Here is an 18,476-nt window from a genome sequence, read left to right on the forward strand (position 1 = left end):
TTATCTGTACTCAGAGTTATCACTGTTATATGTGGTGTTACATAGGACTGCAGGTGACATCTGCTACATTATATGTACTCAGATAGTTATCACGTATATGTGGTGTTACATAGGACTGCAGGTAACATCTACTACATTATCTGTGCTCAGTCATCACTGTTATCTGTAGTGTTACATAGGACTGCAGGTAGTTAAAAAAGGGGAGTGTCCACAGTTTAGGGCTCCCTATACCTAGCTTGCACCAGCAACCCATGCTACGCCACTGCAATAGAGACATTTGTTTCTTCCATTAATATTACCCCCACCACTTTTTTTACCCCATAATGACCCGATGCAAAAAAAAATAATATAATAATAATATATATATATATATAAATACTAGATGGTGGATAGACGTCTGAATACGGCCTAAACTGGGCGTTTTCCTGGGACTGATTGGAAGCACTGTGACATATGATAAAGTCGTGTGGGTGTAGAAGCCTCCTCTCCTCTCACTAGTCAAAACGAAACTGAAACCCTGCATAGTAAACCTAGAGCTTAGTTTGTTTGCTGTCCCTATCTCCGTCGCCATTTTCCCGGAGCCAACTCCATACACTACAATTGAGGTTTTGGCTTCAACAAGATGGCCGCTGCCTCAGAATCCAGAAGACACAGGTGTGGGAGGCTGTGGTCGCACTGGTCGGAGGAATGAGACTAGAAGAGTGGCGTGTGATGTTTGTCATAGCGAAGATCCGAGGAGGATGAGGAGAGAAAGACATGGCGCGGCCGCCCATCCCCCTGCTGCTGCCTGTTATCTGCATGGTCGTTATGGCATCTGGGGAAGAAGGTCAGTCACATTGAGAATGTATGTGGAGCGTGAGTGTGCTGCCCGGTGCCCACTGTACTGCTGCCAGTTCCTGCAGCGCCCCCCTGTGACAGTGTCTGCTCCCTAACGTGAATCAAACTCTGGAAACTGGATTGGCTGTCCGTACCAACCAATCAGATTGCGGCTTCCATTCTGTAGTCTGACATGAAAAAAAAATGAGAGCTGCCACCTGATTGGTTGCTGTCTCCATTACACATGGTTTTAGTGACGTAGTCGCCCAGCTTTCTTGTGTTATTTCTTAACCCTTTCATGACCAGGCCCCAAAAAGGCCTGAATGTCCAGGCAACTTTTTGTGCACGTGGCAGTTTATTGACTGTAGCTTTTTTTATTTGTTTGATTAAAAAAAAATATATATATAATTTTATTTTATTTTTTACACTTTGGACTTTTTATTAAAATTTAATTTTAGTTATTTTTTTTAGATTTTTTTTTCTTTTCTTTTTTTTCCTTTAGTTTTATTTTGGAGTAAAACTTCAAAATGTTATAAAAAAAAGTTTTGTTTTTTTTAATTATAGCTTTTTATTGCTTAAATATTAAAACAGATGCAAAAATTAATTATTGCAATGGGTTCCCTATTTTGTGACGATCGGTTTCATATGTAACATGTATAGGTTTTGCACCAACGGGCCGACAATGGGGACGGTTTCTGTTAGTGACTGCATTCTTATTAATAATAATAATAATAATAATATATATATATTTTTTTTTATTATTTGTATTTTTTATTATTATAATTTTATTTTTTTTTTACTTATATTATATTATTTTTTGGCACATGTCCCCCAGTAAGTCGTTAAAAGACCTCTGGAGAACACTGATTTTTTTTTTTTTTTTTTTTCACTGTTTCCACTGTAAAGCCTCATTCACACGTCCGTGTACGTGCTCAAATCCGTGAGCAGGTGGTCAGTGATGCTTCCGTGTTGGGTCCGTGTGTTCGTTTTTTGCTGTCTATTTTTCAGCTGTTCAGTGTCAGTGAAACACAATTTTCAAACCATCTCTTCTTAATCATCCGTGAATCATGGTTGGCATCCTTGTTGTATCCGTGGTTTTCCCGGACCCATAGACTATAATGGGCGTGATGAATCCGTGAACACGGAAAAAATAGAGCATGCATCCGTGCTAAAAACACGGACCCATGGACAGTGCTAAAACACTGATGTCTGAATACACACATTTAAAAGGAATGGGGACGTGTGCTGTGCGTGAAACACTGACGCGTGAATGAGGCTTAGGCTACTTTCACACTAGCGTTTTTTTGTGGATCCGTCACGGATCTGCAAAAACGCTTCTATTACAATAATACAACCGCATGCATCCGTCATGAACGGATCCGGTTGTTGTATTATATCTTACATAGCCAAGATGGATCCGTCTTAAGCACCGTTAAAAGTCAATGGGGGACGGATCTGTTTTCTATTGTGTCAGAGAAAACGGATCCGTCCCCATTGACTTGCATTGTGTGCCAGGACGGATCCGTTTGGCTCCGCTTCGTCAGGTGGACAGCAAAACGCTGCAGGCTGAGCGGAATGGAGGCTGATCGGAGGCAAACGGATGCATTCTGAGCGGATCCTTTTCCATTCAGAATGCATTAGAGCAAAACTGATCCGTTTTGGACCGCTTGTGAGAGTCACATCCACAGGAGCCCCAGTTACAGGGGAAAACAGCCCCTGCGGGGGCACAGCACACAGGCAGAGCTGATCAGGGTCTCCTTAGACTGTTAGAATTTGTATTATGGCAAGAAAAAAGCAGCTAAGTAAAGAAAAACGAGTGGCCATCATTACTTTAAGAAATGAAGGTCAGTCAGTCAGCCGAAAAATTGGGAAAACTTTTGAAAGTAAGGGCTATTTGACCATGAAGGAGAGTGATGGGGTGCTGCGCCAGATGACCTGGCCTCCACAGTCACCGGACCTGAACCCAATCGAGATGGTTTGGGGTGAGCTGGACCGCAGAGTGAAGGCAAAAGGGCCAACAAGTGCTAAGCATCTCTGGGAACTCCTTCAAGACTGTTGGAAGACCATTTCAGGGGACTACCTCTTGAAGCTCATCAAGAGAATGCCAAGAGTGTGCAAAGCAGTAATCAAAGCAAAAGGTGGCTACTTTGAAGAACCTAGAATATGACATATTTTCAGTTGTTTCACACTTGTTTGTTATGTATATAATTCCACATGTGTTAATTCATAGTTTTGATGCCTTCATAGTCATGAAAATAAAAAAAACTCTTTGAATGAGAAGGTGTGTCCAAACTTTTGGTCTGTACTGTATATACACTCACCTAAAGAATTATTAGGAACACCATACTAATACGGTGTTGGACCCCCTTTTGCCTTCAGAACTGCCTTAATTCTACGTGGCATTGATTCCACAAGGTGCTGATACATTCTTTAGAAATGTTGGCCCATATTGATAGGATAGCATCTTGCAGTTGATGGAGATTTGAGGGATGCACATCCAGGGCACGAAGCTCCCGTTCCACCACATCCCAAAGATGCTCTATTGGGTTGAGATCTGGTGACTGTGGGGCCATTTTAGTACAGTGAACTCATTGTCATGTTCAAGAAACCAATTTGAAATGATTCGAGCTTTGTGACATGGTGCATTATCCTGCTGGAAGTAGCCATCAGAGGATGGATACATGTTCTCATTCTGTTTACGCCAAATTCGGACTCTACCATTTGAATGTTTAAACAGAAATCGAGACTCATCAGACCAGGCAACATTTTTCCAGTCTTCAACAGTCCAATTTTGGTGAGCTCGTGCAAATTGTAGCCTCTTTTTCCTATTTGTAGTGGAGATGAGTGGTACCCGGTGGGGTCTTCTGCTGTTGTGGCCCATCCGCCTCAAGGTTGTGCGTGTTGTGGCTTCACAAATGCTTTGCTGCATACCTCGGTTGTATCGAGTGGTTATTTCAGTCAACGTTGCTCTTCTATCAGCTTGAATCAGTCGGCCCATTCTCCTCTGACCTCTAGCATCCACAAGGCATTTTCGCCCACAGGACTGCCGCATACTGGATGTTTTTCCCTTTTCACACCATTCTTTGTAAACCCTAGAAATGGTTGTGTGTGAAAATCCCAGTAACTGAGCAGATTGTGAAATATTCAGACCGGCCCGTCTGGCACCAACAACCATGCCACGCTCAAAATTGCTTAAATCACCTTTCTTTCCCATTCTGACATTCAGTTTGGAGTTCAGGAGATTGTCTTGACCAGGACCACCCCCCTAAATGCATTGAAGCAACTGCCATGTGATTGGTTGACTAGATAATTGCATTAATGAGAAATAGAACAGGTGCTCCTAATAATTCTTTAGGTGAGTGTGTGTGTGTGTGTGTGTGTGTGTGTGTATATATATATATATATATATATATACAGTGGGGGAAATAATTATTTGACCCCTCACTGATTTTGTAAGTTTGTCCAATGACAAAGAAATGAAAAGTCTCAGAACAGTATCATTTCAATGGTAGGTTTATTGTAACAGTGGCAGATAGCACATCAAAAGGAAAATCGAAAAAATAACTTTAAATAAAAGATAGCAACTGATTTGCATTTCATTGAGTGAAATAAGTATTTGAACCCCTACCAACCATTAAGAGTTCTGGCTCCCACAGAGTGGTTAGACACTTCTACTCAATTAGTCACCCTCATTAAGGACACCTGTCTTAACTAGTCACCTGTATAAAAGACACCTGTCCACAGAATCAATCAATCAAGCAGACTCCAAACTCTCCAACATGGGAAAGACCAAAGAGCTGTCCAAGGATGTCAGAGACAAAATTGTAGACCTGCACAAGGCTGGAATGGGCTACAAAACCATTAGCAAGAAGCTGGGAGAGAAGGTGACAACTGTTGGTGCGATTGTTCGAAAATGGAAGGAGCACAAAATGACCATCAATCGACCTCGCTCTGGGGCTCCACGCAAGATCTCACCTCGTGGGGTGTCAATGGTTCTGAGAAAGGTGAAAAAGCATCCTAGAACTACACGGGAGGAGTTAGTTAATGACCTCAAATTAGCAGGGACCACAGTCACCAAGAAAACCATTGGAAACACATTACACCGCAATGGATTAAAATCCTGCAGGGCTCGCAAGGTCCCCCTGCTCAGGAAGGCACATGTGCAGGCCCGTCTGAAGTTTGCCAATGAACACCTGAATGATTCAGAGAGTGACTGGGAGAAGGTGCTGTGGTCTGATGAGACCAAAATAGAGCTCTTTGGCATTAACTCAACTCGCTGTGTTTGGAGGAAGAAAAATGCTGCCTATGACCCCCAAAACACCGTCCCCACCGTCAAGCATGGGGGTGGAAACATTTTGCTTTGGGGGTGTTTTTCTGCTAAGGGCACAGGACAACTTATTCGCATAAACGGGAAAATGGACGGAGCCATGTATCGTGAAATCCTGAGCGACAACCTCCTTCCCTCTGCCAGGAAACTGAAAATGGGTCGTGGATGGGTGTTCCAGCACGACAATGACCCAAAACATACAGCAAAGGCAACAAAGGAGTGGCTCAAGAAGAAGCACATTAAGGTCATGGAGTGGCCTAGTCAGTCTCCGGACCTTAATCCAATCGAAAACCTATGGAGGGAGCTCAAGCTCAGAGTTGCACAGAGACAGCCTCGAAACCTTAGGGATTTAGAGATGATCTGCAAAGAGGAGTGGACCAACATTCCTCCTAAAATGTGCGCAAACTTGGTCATCAATTACAAGAAACGTTTGACCTCTGTGCTTGCAAACAAGGGTTTTTCCACCAAGTATTAAGTCTTTTTTTGTTAGAGGGTTCAAATACTTATTTCACTCAATGAAATGCAAATCAGTTGCTATCTTTTATTTAAAGTTATTTTTTCGATTTTCCTTTTGATGTGCTATCTGCCACTGTTACAATAAACCTACCATTGAAATGATACTGTTCTGAGACTTTTCATTTCTTTGTCATTGGACAAACTTACAAAATCAGTGAGGGGTCAAATAATTATTTCCCCCACTGTGTATATATATATATATATATATATATATATATATATATATATATATATATATATATATATATATATATATATATATATATATATATCTATCTCTATCCTGTGAGCGCTGCGGCCTTCTCTCAGCTCACCGAGCATAGCGCCGTACATTGTATAGCTGCTGTGCTTGGTATCGCGCTCAGCCCTATTCATCAGTCACATGGCCTAGGCAGAACCAGCCAGGAGACAGTCAGGTCATCAGTAAAAGGCACTTGGTAAACCCCTTTTAAAGGGAACCTGTCATCAACTTTATGCTGACCATACTGAGGTCTCTGACACAATATAAAACAGATCCGACCCCCCCCCCCTATCAATGGTTTTCATGACGGATCCGTCTTGGCTATTTTAAAGATAATACAACCAAATAGTAGGACAAAATGGGAAGCGGAGATGGGGCCGTTGGAGGAAACTCAGTGGCAGGAGATATTGGAGAGGATTCCGCAGCTCTCTCTCAGCGAGGCCCATAGGCTGTCGCACTTATATCTAATACATAGGGTTTAATATTGGACTTCGGATGGACTCTAAATGCCCGCGATGTGGGGAGGAGGATGATGCGGGTATGCTGCACATGCTGTGGTCATGCCTCGGCACTGGAGGGTTTTTGGCGCACTGTGCTGCATTTCATTAATTCTCTGTATGAAGTTACGTTGGATGTGACCCCCATTTGTCTGTATATTGGGGTATGTGGAGGACTTGCCAATCACAGGAAGATAGCGGTGGCCAGAATGTGGTATATGGCTCGTAAGCTGATTGCTCAACATTGGCTGGATGAGGGTAGTCCTAGTAAAACCGAATTTATAGCCAAGATTAATTAGTTACTTAATCTGGAACGAGGGGTCTATAGGAAGAGGGGTGCTATGGCCAAATTTGAAAAGCTCTGGACTCCTTGGATTGATGCCCCCGGGGCTGGCGTCCAGGGAACTTCCGAGATACCGTCTGGGATTAGTGTCAGGGTACTATCGCTTAATGTACATATCGGGCTCGGTGGTTGGCGATTTCTTACAGGATACATGGAGTGTTTCTACGCTATGTAATGTAAAGTGGGGAGGTTATGGCCGATAACAAATGTATGTTCCAATTATAAGATCGCAGAAGCTCTATTCATGTTTTGTGGGATTGTTGTAGGGAAGGGGCTTGTGCCTTTGTAATTATCATGCGGTTGTGATGGTGTAACCGAATGTTGAAGCTATGGAAGATGGAGGGCATCATAATGATGGTTTGTGGGGGTTGGGGTCTTATGTTTGTATTATTAAAATGCTAATAAAAATTACTTAATAAAAAATAAAAATAAAAGATAATACAACCGTCTGCATCCATCAGTAACTGAAGCGTTTTTGCTCATCCATGACAGATCCAGCAAAAACGCTGGTGTGAAAGTAGCTTTATCCATAATCTCCTGCTCTCTCGTCCATCTGCTGATGATTGGCAGTTCTCTCCTAGAGAGAAAGAGAGAAAACGAGGTAGAAGACTGTCAGCCATCAGCAGGTGGGCAGGAGAGCAGGAATTCATGAATAACTATTGTGATTGTGATGTTGGTTCTCGGCAACCACTTACTGTTAACTTATAAATGACAGACCGCCGAAATCAGCTCACCTGTCTCTACTATATCCTGCCGTTAGTATGGGTAGCGTAGAGTTGATGACGGGTTCCCTTTTAATGGCTGTGCGGCTTGGTTGTACCCTTAGGCCCCTTTCACACGAGTGAGTTGTCTGCGCGGGTGCAGTGCGTGACGTGAACGCATAGCACCCGCACTGAATCCTGACCCATTCATTTCAATACGTCTGTGTACCGGAGCGTTTTTTTTTTTCACACATCAGTTCTGCGTTGCGTGAAAATCGCAGCATGTTCTATATTCTGCGTTTTTCACGCAGCCCGGGCCCCAAAGAAGTGAATGAGGCTTTAGTGAAAAACGCATTGCATCCGGAAGCAATTGCGGGTGCGATGCGTTTTTTCACTGATGGTCGCTACGAGATGTTGTTTGTAAACCTTCTTCAGTTTTTTATCACGCGCGTGAAAAACGCATAGACAACCGCGCAGGTGCCATCGCAGACAAAACTGACTGAACTTGCTTGCAAAATAGTGCGAGTTTCACTGAACGCATCCGGAGCCAATCCGTCACGCTCGTGTGTAAGAGGCCTTAGGCCCTTTGCAGACGAGCGTGTGCGGATTATGTCTGGATGCGTTCTGTGAAAACTGCGCAATTTCGCAAACCAGATCAGTCAGTTTGCGATCGCGTTCAGTTGTATCGGGTGCAATGCAATTTACTGCGTTTAGAACGCGCGTGATAAAAAACGGAATGTTTACAAACAACATCTCTTAGCAACCATCCATGAAAATCGCATCCGCACTTGCTTGCGGATGCGATGCGATTTTACACGCAGCCCCATTCACTTCTATGGGGCCAGCGTTGCGTGAAAATCGCAGAATATAGAACATGCTGCGATTTTTCTCGCAACGCACAAGTGATGCATGAAAACCAACGCACATGTACACAGACCCATTGAAATAAATGGGTCCGGATTCCGTGCGGGCGCAATGCGTTCTCATCACGCATTGCACTCGCGCGGAATTCTCGCTCGTGTGAAAGGGGCCTTAGAGGTATGGTATCAATTAATGGGGTTGTCTGTGTGTTTAATACTGATGGCCTTTCCTCAAGGTGGGTCTTCAGTGTCTGATCAGTGGGGGCCTGGGACCCCCCGCCGATCAGCTGCTGCACTGCTTGAGGTTGCAGACCCCTGGTCTACAGAATGTCTCTTCCCCCTCAGTTTCTTAGCAGCTATTGGAGAGAATTGACATAAAGGGAGTCCCTCATCAGACCCCAGGACTTGAAGCTTTTATCGGCTGCTCGGTCACAGGGTCTTGTTGGTTGTACAAAGACATTAATTTGCAAAACATTTTTATTTAATTCAAGAATTGCTCCGCTTCACCTAAAATGGGTCCTAGACACCTGCCTACTAGTCATACCGGCTCTGGGCTGTACCAACATCTACAGGTTTTGTGACATATTGACAATGCCTTGCAAAACCATTCACCCCTCTGGTATTTTTCTGGTATTTGGTGTTTCAAGAAAGGTAGGGGTTCAGGCCCCTTTCACACGGGCGTTGCGGGAAAAGGTGCGGGTGCGTTGCGGGAACATGCGCGATTTTTCCGCGCGAGTGCAAAACATTGTAATGTGTTTTGCACGCGCGTGAGAAAAATCGGCATGTTTGGTACCCGAACTTCTTCACAGAAGTTCGGGCTTGGCATTGGTGTTCGGTAGATTGTATTATTTTCCCTTATAACATGGTTATAAGGGAAAATAATAGCATTCTGAATACAGACTGCATAGTAAACTAGCGCTGGAGGGGTTAAAAAAAAGGAAAAAATTAATTTAACTCTCCTTAATCCACTTGCTCGCGCAGCCTGGCATCTCCTTCTGTCTACATCTTAGCTGTGTGCAGGAAAAGGACCTGTGGTGACGTTACTCCGGTCATCACATGGTCCGTCACATGATCTTTTACCATGGTGATGGACCATGTGATGACCGGAGTGACGTCACCACAGGTCCTTTTCCTGCACATAGCAAAGAAGACAGAAGAGATTCCGGGCTGCGCGATCAAGTGGACTAAGGTGAGTTAAATTTTTTTATTTATTTTTTTAACCCCTCCAGCGCTATTGTACTTTGCATTCTGTATTCAGAATGCTATTATTTTCCCTTATAACCATGGTATAAGGGAAAATAATAATGATCGGGTCTCCATCCCGATCGTCTCCTAGCAACCGTCCGTGAAAATCGCACCGCATCCGCACTTGCTTGCGGATGCTTGCGATTTTCACGCAGCCCCATTCACTTCTAGGGGGCCTGCCTTGCGTGGAAAACGCAGAATATAGAGCATGCTGCGATTTTCACGCAACGCATAAGTGATGTGTGAAAATCACCGCTCGTGTGCACAGCCCCATAGAAATGAACGGGTCAGGATTCAGTGCGGGTGCAATACGTTCAACTCGCGCATCGCATCCGCGCGGAATACTCGCCCGTGTGAAAGGGGCCTCAGTCTTCTGAGAGAGATTGGTCAAAATTTGCTATTTCTGCACTGATGACATTATAGAGGAGATTGGTAATGGTTTCCCTGCATGAATAGCAACCCCATAATGTTATGTAAGCCTATGTATTATATATACCGCAGAGATGAGCAGGTGTAATTACAAGAAGCTGTCCCATTCACTTCAATGGGACAGCTCCTTCCTATTGAAGCACTACAGAGCAGTCACATTGAAGTGAATGGGCTGTGGGCACTGCCTTGTCATCAAACAGCTGATCGGCTCCTCGCTGATCTGATATTGATAACCTATCCTGAGGATAGGTCATCCCTATAAAAAGTGGACAACCCCTTTTAAGACAAAGAAGAAGAAAAAAATGAATTTTCACCGCTTCCCTTTCCAGTTTGTGGGTTTTGTTTTTAACAGCAATCAGTGTATGGTAGAAGTGATAAATCATAAACTGCCTTTATTCTGCAGGTCAATACAATTACAGCAACATCATATTTACTGTATTGTTCCATAAGATGCAAATTTCCTCCAAAAAATGGCAGTGCGTCTTATGGAGTGAATACTAGGATATGGACACGTTCTCTAGTAGACAGTAGGACCGGGGAGCGGTGAATACTTCTCTCCTGGTGCTGGCTGTACCCACCACTTCCTGGTCTTCTCTGAGTGCCGTTCTGCACTGTCCTGAATGAGTACAGCGTCACGACGTAGCGCTCAATAACCTGACGCTGTGCGACATCAGGTCACAATGCAGCGCGGTGCTAGCAGAAGACCAGGGAGCGGTGAGTGCAGAAAGAAAACTCTGGATCTCCCGAGCAGCAGCACCGTCCAAAGCAGGAGAGGTAAGTTGATTTATTTATTTTCTGTCTGATCTGAGGTCTGTTGAAAAATTATTTTTTTCTTATTTTCCTCCTCTAAATCCTAGGTGCGTCTTATGGAGCGAAAAGTACAGTGTATAGTTTTTATTATGTTTTGATACTTAAAGGGAGTCTGTCACCAGTATTTCACTTTTTTAACCCTTCCCACAGCTCCCTAGCATGCTTACAGTTAATAAAAACGTTACCTCTGGCATCAATCCTGGACTTATAGAACCCTCAAAAACGATCTTTATAAGATATGCAAATGAGGGCTCGCAAGTGCCCAGGGGCGGCGTTACTCTCTTAGGTGCCCTGCTTGCTCAGCCTTCTCATTGCGTCCTTCCTACCCTCCGCCCGCCCATCCTTTCCCTCTGATCGCCTTTGTACTAACTTGTTATTCTGCGGATATCCCGCGCCTGCGCACTCATTTCTTTTGGCCGGCGCATGCGCACTGCGATGCCCAGTCCTTGTACGGCATCACAGTAACTACTGCACATGCGCCGGCTAACGACACCGATGGACCGCCTCCTTTGTTGTGTTTTCGCGTCGTTAGCATGCGCAATAGTTACTGTGATGCCGTACAAGGAATGGGCATCGCAGTGCGCATGCGCCGGCCAAAGGAATGAGTGCACAGGCGCGGGATATCGGCAGAATAACAAGTTAGTACAAAGGCGGTCAGAGGGAAAGGATGGGCAGGCGGAGGGTAGGAAGGGGCGGGGGGACGCAATGAAAAGGCTGAGCAAGCAGGGCACCTAAGAGAGTAACGCCGCCCCTGGGCACTTGCGAGCCCTCATTTGCATATTTTTTAAAGATCGTTTTTGAGGGTTCTATAAGTCCAGGATTGATGCCAGAGGTAAAGTTTTTATTAACTGTAAGCATGCTAGGGAGCTATGGGAAGGGTTAAAAAAGTGAAATACTGGTGACAGACTCCCTTTAAATCCTTAACGCATAATGCTGTGCATGCAAGGCATTGTGCGCCTGGAATTGTGTGGAGTGAGCTGCTGTGCTGCTCCTGCTCCATATGCGGCGGGTGCCTACTGTATAATACAGCAGGCACCTGGCTGCAATGATTGGGAATGGCGATCACGCAGAAATCTGTCATTTAACCCATCACCTGCCGCGTTCAACAGCGATTGTTGCGTCTTTGAGGTAAGTCAGAGCGATGTGGCTGCCTCTGCCTTTCGATTGGAGCCCCCGTAATGAAATTGCGGGTTCCGAACGGTTACCATGACAGCTTGGGGCATGCTGAGGCTGTCATAGTAACTTCCCTGCTATGCTCTGCACGAGGCACAGTTCAGCAGGGAGCACATCAAAATCCCATTTACCCTAATAGAATCTCTATTAGGGCTCATGCACACGGCTGCTGTGCGGCCGTTCCGTGCATTTGGGACCGCAATTTGTGGTCCCCAGTGCACAGGCAACATCCATGCGGTGGCCAGTATGGATGGGTCCGTGATCCGTCCGCACTGTTAAAAAATAGAACATGTTCTATTTTTTTGTGGTGTGGAGGCACGGACAGAAACACCACGGTATCACTTTGTAGTGCTTCGGTGGGCTTCCTATCCATGCTTCCGTTCCGCACCAAGTGAATGGGTCCGCATCCATGATGCGGGGTGCACACGGCTGGTGCCCATGTGTTGCGGACCCACTGTATGCGGGCTGCAATACGGCCACGGCCAGGCAACGGCCGTGTGCATGAGCCCTTAGGGTGAATGGGACAAGGGGTCAAAAAATCCCAGGTTCTAGCCCCCTAAGGTGTCTAATAATTAGGTAAAAAGTAAAAAATAAAAATACTAAAATCTTAAAAGTTCAAATTACCCCTTTTTCCCAATTTTACATATAAAAATATATAAACAATAAAAAAAAACATGGGTATTGCCGCGTCCAAAAATGTCTGAACTATTGAAAACAATTTCCTGCTCGCAAATGCCGTAACGGGGAAAAATATTAAAGACACACAGGATTTGCCATTTTTAGTCACCTTACCTCCCCCCCCACCCCCAAAAAATAGAATAACAGTGATCAAAAAGTTGTACATACTTTAAAAAATGGTAAATGACAGTTCGTTCTGCACAAAAACAAGCCCTCACACATCTCTGTAAACCAAAATGTAAAAAAAGTTATGGCTATCAGAAAATGCTGATGCAAAGAAAATGTGGATTTTTTTTTAAAAGGTTTTTATTTTTTTTAAAGTAATAAAAACGATACAAGTTTTTCATCTCTGTAATCATATTGTGCTGCAAAATAAGGACATCATATAATTTTTAGCACACAGTGAACGCCTTGATTTTAACACCCCAAAAATCGGGAATATTATAATATTTTCTTTTTTTAAATTTTACCCCCACAAAAAAACAAAAAATTCCCCTGTTTTCCAAGGAAAAACATGGTAAATTAAATGGTGGCATTAAAAAAATATTGTCCCTTAGAAAAATAAGCTCTCATATGGCTATGTGAACGGAAAAATAAAAAAGTTGTGGCTATTGGAACGTGTGGAGGAAAAGTCAAAAATGAAAATGGGCACGGTTTTTAAGGGGTTAAAAAGAAAAATCTTTGAAAAAAAGTTTTTGCACTGGCGTATTCGAATACCCAGAACCTTTTATAAGGAGCTGTTTGATGTGTGTATGTATGAGTTTTAATCGTTTTTTTTAATCCAACTTTTTTGAGGTGATACTATTGCAGTTTATGGGAAGATCGCTGTATTCCAATTAAGCCCTGCCATAGGAGCTTTACCAGCCTTTACAAGGCTACAAGCTGCCATAGTATCCAAACGGATCCGCATCTGGGGTGGGGGGGGGGGGGGGTGTTATCCGTTTTTACAGTTCATCTGTGATCATGGACACTGCTGGCGCCTGTCTGCTGGGTAAAACTCAGCTCTTGAGCGGGCTCCATCTGTAAAGATCCAACATCTGCCACACATGTATAGCAGATGTCTAGAAGGGGTTAACAAGCATGCATACTTTGCTAAAGCAGTATTGGGTGGACCATGGGCCCCGGAGCATTCATCATGCATGGCATTTGGGGTACACACCGCGAAACAATGATTTTGCTACTGAGAGAAAAACATGCGACTAAAATGGCCGCGCTGATTCCAAATATGAACTCGGAATTTGCCTGACACGTCTAGATTTTAACCCCTTAAGGACCCTGGGATTTTTCATTTTTTTGTATTTTCGTTTTTCACTCCCCTTCTTCCCATAGTCCTAACTTTATTTTTCCATTCACATAGCCTTATGAAGGCTTTTTTTTTGCGGGACAAGTTGTACTTTCTAATGGCACCATGCCCATGATGTTTATTTTTTTTTATTGTTTAAGTTTGGCCTGTATTGATATAGTCATCTAATAGGCACCGAGGCCTGCTTGAGGCTTCAGCCTATTAGATCAATAGAACAGGTTCCCCGATCACGGCATCTGAAAGGGAAAATGTATGCGATCGGCCTTATGGCTGATTGCATACATGTGCCGCGGGTCTCTGCTATTTAAAATAGCGGGCACCATGTTTGGGGACCGGAGGTCCTTAAAGGGTTAAGTTATACATGCAAAGTCTATTCCGTTATAATATTAATGTTTTTATATTGGAGATATTCCAATGGACATGTCCCGGGACGCAGTTAGGGCTCATGCACACAACCGTATGCACCTCCGAGACATACGGTCCGTGAGCTGGCCATATGTCCCGGAGCGGCATTGCCTCGGGCCGCCTGCCAGACTATTGTCCTGCACTCATATGATATTATGAGTGCGAGACAATAGCCCCGCGGGCGGCCCGATGCGCACAGCATCTCGTAACCCTATGATGCTGTGCGCACAATGTTTTGCCGCTCCACGGACCGTATGTTCGGAGGGAATACGGGTCGTGTGATGAGGCCCTTAGGCTGAGGTCAGCAGTAAGTATATAAGGCAAGCTGGGACAGATTTTGATAAAGTGATTGTAGGTCTTATCAGTTTTTGAAAACTTAAAGGGTTTCTATCACTTTGTTTCACCTATTAGCTTTCAGACACTAGCGATCCGCTAGTGTCTGCTTTATCTAACCATCCTAATATAAGAGCTTATTGTCCTGCCGTTTAGCTAAAAAAATAACTTATATAGATATGCAAATGAGCCTCTAGGTGCTATGGGGGCGTGATTAGCACCTAGAGGCTCCGTCTACCTTAACAAACTGCCGCGCCCAGCGCGTCCTCCAGCCCGCCCATCTCCTCGGAATGCGATGCTCCTCGTATTCGGCGCATGCGCAGTGAATGTCTGATCGCTTCCCTGCTCAGACATCTCCACTGCGCCTGCGCCGCTGACGTCATAGTGCTCCGAGGAACAGGCGCAGTGGAGATGTCTGAGCAGGGAAGCGATCAGACATTCACTGCGCATGCGCAGAACAGAGACGCGCACGGAGCGGATCGCTTCAGCTGGAGATGGGCGGGCTGGAGGGACGCGCTGGGCGGCGGCAGTTTGTTAAGGTAGACGGAGCCTCTAGGTGCTAATCACGCCCCCATAGCACCTAGAGGCTCATTTGCATATCTATATAAGTTATTTTTTTAGCTAAACGGCAGGACAATAAGCTCTTATATTAGGATGGTTAGATAAAGCAGACACTAGCGGATCGCTAGTGTCTGAAAGCTAAATAGGTGAAACAAAGTGATAGAAACCCTTTAAGAAGGATAAACACATGTGTTAAGGATCCAGACAATTTCTGCTACATATGTGGCAAATACACTACTTCTGATCAGCGCAAGATTCTGACAAAGCGAGTGTCCGTCTTGCTTACAAGTATTACTTTGACTGTGAAATTGGAGATCAAGATAAAAGCTGGGCGTCTCATGTTTGTTGCACTGTGTGTTACTCTGGGCTAACGCAGCGGTTGAATGGTAAAAGGAAAGGAATGGCTTTTGCAGTGTCTATGGTGTGGAATGAGCAGAAAAATCATAATTCAGAATGTTATTTTTGCATTACTAAAATCACCGGATATTCAAAGAGAAACAAGTGACAAATTGTGTATCCTGACTGGGAGTCTGCTCTTAAACCAGTACCACACGATGTAGAGAATCCAGTGCCTGCCCCTCCCACAGCAGGAACAGCAATTGAAACAGATGGTTCTGATCCTGATGAAGAAGAAGATGTTGATCGTCACAATTTATTTCCTGATCCAGAACAACTGGAGGGTCAGCCGCACTTGCTGAGCCAATCAGCTTTAGATGATTTGGTAAGAGATCGGTCATTATCTAAAGAAAAGTCAGAACTGCTAGCCTCTAGACTTCAGGAATGGAATTTGCTACAACGAGGCTCCACAACTTCACACTTTCGTCATCGACACACCAAGTTAGCTGCATACTATGCAATGGAAAGCGATGTCTGTTTCTGTATTGATTTAAATGGTCTTATGATGGAGTTAGATGGTACACATGTTCCCGATGAATGGAGGCTATTCATAGACTCTAGCAAAACAAGTTTGAAAGCTTTCTTGTTGCACAATGGTAACGAAAAACTATATGTTCCATTGGCTCATGCGGCTGGAATGAAATAGACCCATGCTTCTACGGAGTTAATTTTGGAAATGATCAAATACTCAGAACATAAATGGAAAATTTGTGCTGACCTGAAAGTGGTAGCACTGCTGCTTGGCCTACAGTTAGGGTACACAAAGCATATGTGTTTCTTGTGCCTATGGAACAGTCGTGATGACAACAATCATTACAAAATGAGACAGTGGCCTCTCAGAGTCGAGCACACAGTTGGTCAGTACAATGTACAACACAAATCACTGATCGGTCCACTTCAAGTTTATCTTCCACCACTTCACATTAAACTCTGTTTAATGAAAAATTTTGTAATTGAACTTGATCATGATGGAAATGGTTTCCAGTATTTGAAGGAGAAGTTTAGCACACGGAAAACTAATGCTAAAGTAAAGGCCGGAATTTTTATTGGCCCCGAAATCAACAAACTAATGCATGATGACACATTCAGAACAAAACTCAACCCTCTGGAACTTGCAGCTTGGGATGCATTTGTGCTTGTAGTGCAGAACTTCCTTGGGAACAGACGAGCTGCAAACTATGCTGAATTAGTAGACAACATGCTTACAGCATATGAACAACTTGGCGGCTGAATGTCATTGAAAGTGCTTTTCTTACATTCCCATCTTGACTTTTCCCCACCCAATTTGGGACATGTAAGTGACGAACATGGAGAGCGGTTCCAGATATTTCTACAATGGAGAACAGGTATCAAGACCGCTGGAATCCCAACATGATGGGGGACTACTGCTGGTTTTTGCAACGGGAAAATGTGATCGTTCACAAACACAAAAGCAGATGCCTGAAGCCCTTGTAACAATACTGGGCCTTGCTCAAGTAAGACTTTTAAACTGAAAAACAAGACTTTTTGAAATGTTATTCCATTACATTTTCATACACTGTTTACTGCGCAAACTTTGATGTAGATCAGGCAATTGTTGGAGTAAAACTCGTTCTGTTCAAAATTATTCAATGCTTTCCAAGTGCTTAATTCATTTAGGCATACTTCTGTGACGTGTTACAACAATTCTGACTTCGGATTTGTAATCCGCACACTCAATTCAGTATAGGACAAATGGTTTTTGCCCAGTAGCAGATGAAAATGTATATTTTTTTTTTTGTTGTTTTTTTGCGTGGTTGGGGTGGATTTTTAAATTCCATTTTGCATTCAGGGTGCTTTGCTATAACTTGCGCCAAAGTTTTCAAAAGCCGCCCGTTGATACATTTTGCACATCTTTTAACCCCCCTCCCGGTATTCCCGAGTGTGACTCAGGGTTAATTTTCGCTGCCAGGAGCGGTAACATTGCAGAGTCCCTTCACCTTCTGCCAGCGATCCGGCGATGTCCTCCGCTGAGAGCGCCGGTGTTCTGCCAGATCTCTATACCTTGCGAAAAGCCTATACCGGAAGTGACGCGGCCGCACAGGAATCAGCTGGAGGAGGGTGTGCGCTGCGGAAGTGCACATCCACTGGCTTAGGAAAGAATCGTCGCAGCGCCGAGATAGAAGTACTTTGTGCACCGCGCGTGCGCACTTAGGGGTATAGAGATTTTGCAGCGCACAATGTTGCATCAGATCTCCCTACCCCTGAGTGCACACGCGCGCACAAATCATCAGTTGCAGTTCATCCTGATTTGATCTGATGATTTGTGCGCGTGTGCGCGCGTGCGCACTCAGGGGTAGGGAGATCTGATGCAACATTTTGCGCTGCAAAATCTCTATACCCCTAAGTGCGCACGCGCGGTGCACGAAGTACTTCTATCGCCGCGATGCAACGATTGCAACGATTCTTTCCCAACGCGGTGCAACGATTCTTTCCTAAGCCAGTGGATGTGCGCTTGCGCAGCGTCGGGCACACCCTCCTCCAGCTGATTCCTGTGCGGCCGCGTCACTTCCGGTATAGACTTTTCGCAAGGTATAGAGATCTGGCAGAACACCGGCCGGCATTTGACTTCCTGGTTCCGTTCCCTGCGAGCAGCAGCTGCCCATGGGAGTGGAACTGGGCGGGAAATTTTAATAAATATAAACATAAAAAGTGACAAACGCATAAAAGAGGTTATACATTGTAATCTGAGAGGATTACACTGTATAACCTCAGATCTGACATTTGATGACTGTACAGTGCCCCTTGCCTGCCATTTTACTGTCATTTGTGCCCATAAAATATTAATGCAAAAAATTGTACCAATTTTGGTACAAAATTCCTG

The 18,476-nt window shown here is 44.3% G+C and overlaps 1 protein-coding gene across 1 annotated transcript in view; it reads left to right on the forward strand.

The window, feature by feature from the left end:
* The first annotated feature begins 628 nt into the window (after positions 1 to 628).
* LOC120994523 (interferon alpha/beta receptor 1-like) overlaps positions 629 to 18,476 on the forward strand; it is a 54,556-nt gene continuing 36,708 nt past the window's right edge. The window contains exon 1 of the mRNA XM_040423161.1: positions 629 to 826. Within this exon, the coding sequence (XP_040279095.1) occupies positions 757 to 826 (70 nt within the window). The 5' untranslated portion in view covers positions 629 to 756. The remainder of the gene's footprint in view (positions 827 to 18,476) is intronic.

The sequence above is a fragment of the Bufo bufo genome, chromosome 3 (assembly GCF_905171765.1).
Source record: "Bufo bufo chromosome 3, aBufBuf1.1, whole genome shotgun sequence".
Classification (NCBI taxonomy): Eukaryota; Metazoa; Chordata; class Amphibia; order Anura; family Bufonidae; genus Bufo; species Bufo bufo.